Here is a 2,500-nt window from a genome sequence, read left to right on the forward strand (position 1 = left end):
CCCCCCTCTCCTCCCCCCTCTCCTCCCCCTTCTCCTTCCCCCTTCTCCTCCCCCCCTCCGTCCCTCCTTACCCTCTCCTCCTCCCCTCTCTGCCCCTCTCCCTCCCTCTCCGATCCTGGGAAGCAGAGTGAGAGATGGAGAGGGCCCTCTCGGTGGAGGGGAGGGGGCGGGTTTGGGAGTGCGGAGGAGGAGGTGGGGGGGAGGGGGCGGGTTTGGGAGTGCGGAGGAGGAGGAGGGGGCGGGTTTGGGAGTGCGGAGGAGGGGGTGGGGGGGAGGGGGCGGGTTTGGGAGTGCGGAGGAGGAGGAGGGGGCGGGTTTGGGAGTGCGGAGGAGGAGGAGGAAGGGGGTGGAGGGGAGGGGGCGGGTTTGGGAGTGCGGAGGAGAAGGTGGGGGGATGGGGGAGGGGGCGGGTTTGGGAGTGCGGAGGAGGGGGTGGGGGGATGGGGGAGGGGGCGGGTTTGGGAGTGCGGAGGAGGAGGAGGGGGCAGGTTTGGGAGTGCGGAGGAGGAGGAGGAAGGGGGTGGGGGGGAGGGGGCGGGTTTGGGAGTGCGGAGGAGGGGGTGGAGGGGAGGGGGCGGGTTTGGGAGTGCGGAGGAGGAGGAGGAAGGGGGTGGGGGGGAGGGGGCGGGTTTGGGAGTGCGGAGGAGGGGGTGGAGGGGAGGGGGCGGGTTTGGGAGTGCGGAGGAGGAGGTGGGGGGATGGGGGAGGGGGCAGGTTTGGGAGTGCGGAGGAGGAGGAGGGGGCGGGTTTGGGAGTGCGGAGGAGGAAGGGGGTGGGGGGGAGGGGGCGGGTTTGGGAGTGCGGAGGAGGAGGAGGGGGCGGGTTTGGGAGTGTGGAGGAGGAGGAGGGGGCGGGTTTGGGAGTGCGGAGGAGGAGGAGGAAGGGGGTGGGGGGGAGGGGGCGGGTTTGGGAGTGCGGAGGAGGAGGAGGAAGGGGGGTGGGGGGGAGGGGGCGGGTTTGGGAGTGCGGAGGAGGAGGAGGGGGCGGGGTTTGGGAGTGTGGAGGAGGAGGAGGGGGCGGGTTTGGGAGTGTGGAGGAGGAGGAGGAAGGGGGTGGGGGGGAGGGGGCGGGTTTGGGAGTGCGGAGGAGGAGGAGGGGGCGGGTTTGGGAGTGCGGAGGAGGAGGAGGGGGCAGGTTTGGGAGTGCGGAGGAGGAGGAGGAAGGGGGTGGGGGGGAGGGGGCGGGTTTGGGAGTGCGGAGGAGGAGGAGGGGGCAGGTTTGGGAGTGCGGAGGAGGAGGAGGGGGCGGGTTTGGGAGTGCGGAGGAGGAGGAGGGGGCAGGTTTGGGAGTGTGGAGGAGGAGGAGGAAGGGGGTGGGGGGGAGGGGGCGGGTTTGGGAGTGCGGAGGAGGAGGAGGGGGCAGGTTTGGGAGTGCGGAGGAGGAGGAGGGGGCGGGTTTGGGAGTGCGGAGGAGGAGGAGGAAGGGGATGGGGGAGGGGGCGGGTTTGGGAGTGCGGAGGAGGGGGTGGAGGGGAGGGGGCGGGTTTGGGAGTGCGGAGGAGGAGGTGGGGGGATGGGGGAGGGGGCAGGTTTGGGAGTGCGGAGGAGGAGGAGGGGGCGGGTTTGGGAGTGCGGAGGAGGGGGTGGGGGGAAGGGAGGGAGGGGGCGGGTTTGGGAGTGCGGAGGAGGAGGAGGGGGCGGGTTTGGGAGTGCGGAGGAGGAGGAGGAAGGGGGTGGGGGGGAGGGGGCGGGTTTGGGAGTGCGGAGGAGGGGGTGGAGGGGGGGGGGGGGGTTTGGGAGTGCGGAGGAGGAGGGGGTGGGGGGAAGGGAGGGAGGGCGGAGAGGCTGCTGCCTGTGGTAACAGCTGCTGCTTCTCCTCTGCGCCAGCTATTTCGGAGCACATACCTCTGGTGTCAGGCTCGGTCTGTGTGTGTGTGAGAGAGAGAGAGAGGGAGAGGCAAAGTGGGAGAGAGCAAGAGCCCACGACACACACACACACAGACAGAGAGAGAGAGAGAGACAGAGCGAGGGTGCAGGCGGAGGGAGACGGCAGCGAGCGGGGAGTGGGAGGAGGAGGAGGAGGGGGGTGTGGAGGATTAACCCAGCTCTCGGCGGAGAGGAGGAGGAGGAGGAGGACCTGGAACCAGCGGGGGGGAGAGAGAGAGAGAGAGAGAGAGAGAGCCGGCGCAGCGCGATGTTCCTCCAGAAGCTCCTGGTGTGGCTCAGCGATGGGGTGGCCGCTTTCCTGGGGAGCCAGCCGATGCGGAGCTATTACCACCTGTGGCTAGCCTGCCTGGTCATCTTCGGACCCCTCCTGCAGTTCCACGTCAACCCGCGCCTCATCTTCGCCAACAAGAGGAACTACTTCCACGTGTGAGTCCCGCTCTCTCTCTCTCTCTCTCTCTCCCCGTCCGCCCGCTCGGAAAGCTGGCCCGCTGCCGGCCGGTTCCTCGAGACGGCCCTCCCTCCCCACTCGAACCGGCCTTTTCCAGACCCCCGCGTCCAGAACCGACAACCCCACCCCCCAACCTCCCTGCCCCGGTCCGTCTGCTCTGACCCAG

General features: G+C 70.0%; 1 protein-coding gene across 1 annotated transcript in view; it reads left to right on the forward strand.

The window, feature by feature from the left end:
- The first annotated feature begins 2,133 nt into the window (after positions 1–2,133).
- Positions 2,134–2,500, forward strand: part of LOC121270125 (fat storage-inducing transmembrane protein 1) — a 5,688-nt gene continuing 5,321 nt past the window's right edge. Inside the window, exon 1 of the mRNA XM_041175442.1 lies at positions 2,134–2,312. Within this exon, the coding sequence (XP_041031376.1) occupies positions 2,134–2,312 (179 nt within the window). The remainder of the gene's footprint in view (positions 2,313–2,500) is intronic.

This window comes from Carcharodon carcharias, chromosome 27 (genome assembly GCF_017639515.1).
Source record: "Carcharodon carcharias isolate sCarCar2 chromosome 27, sCarCar2.pri, whole genome shotgun sequence".
NCBI lineage: Eukaryota > Metazoa > Chordata > Chondrichthyes > Lamniformes > Lamnidae > Carcharodon > Carcharodon carcharias.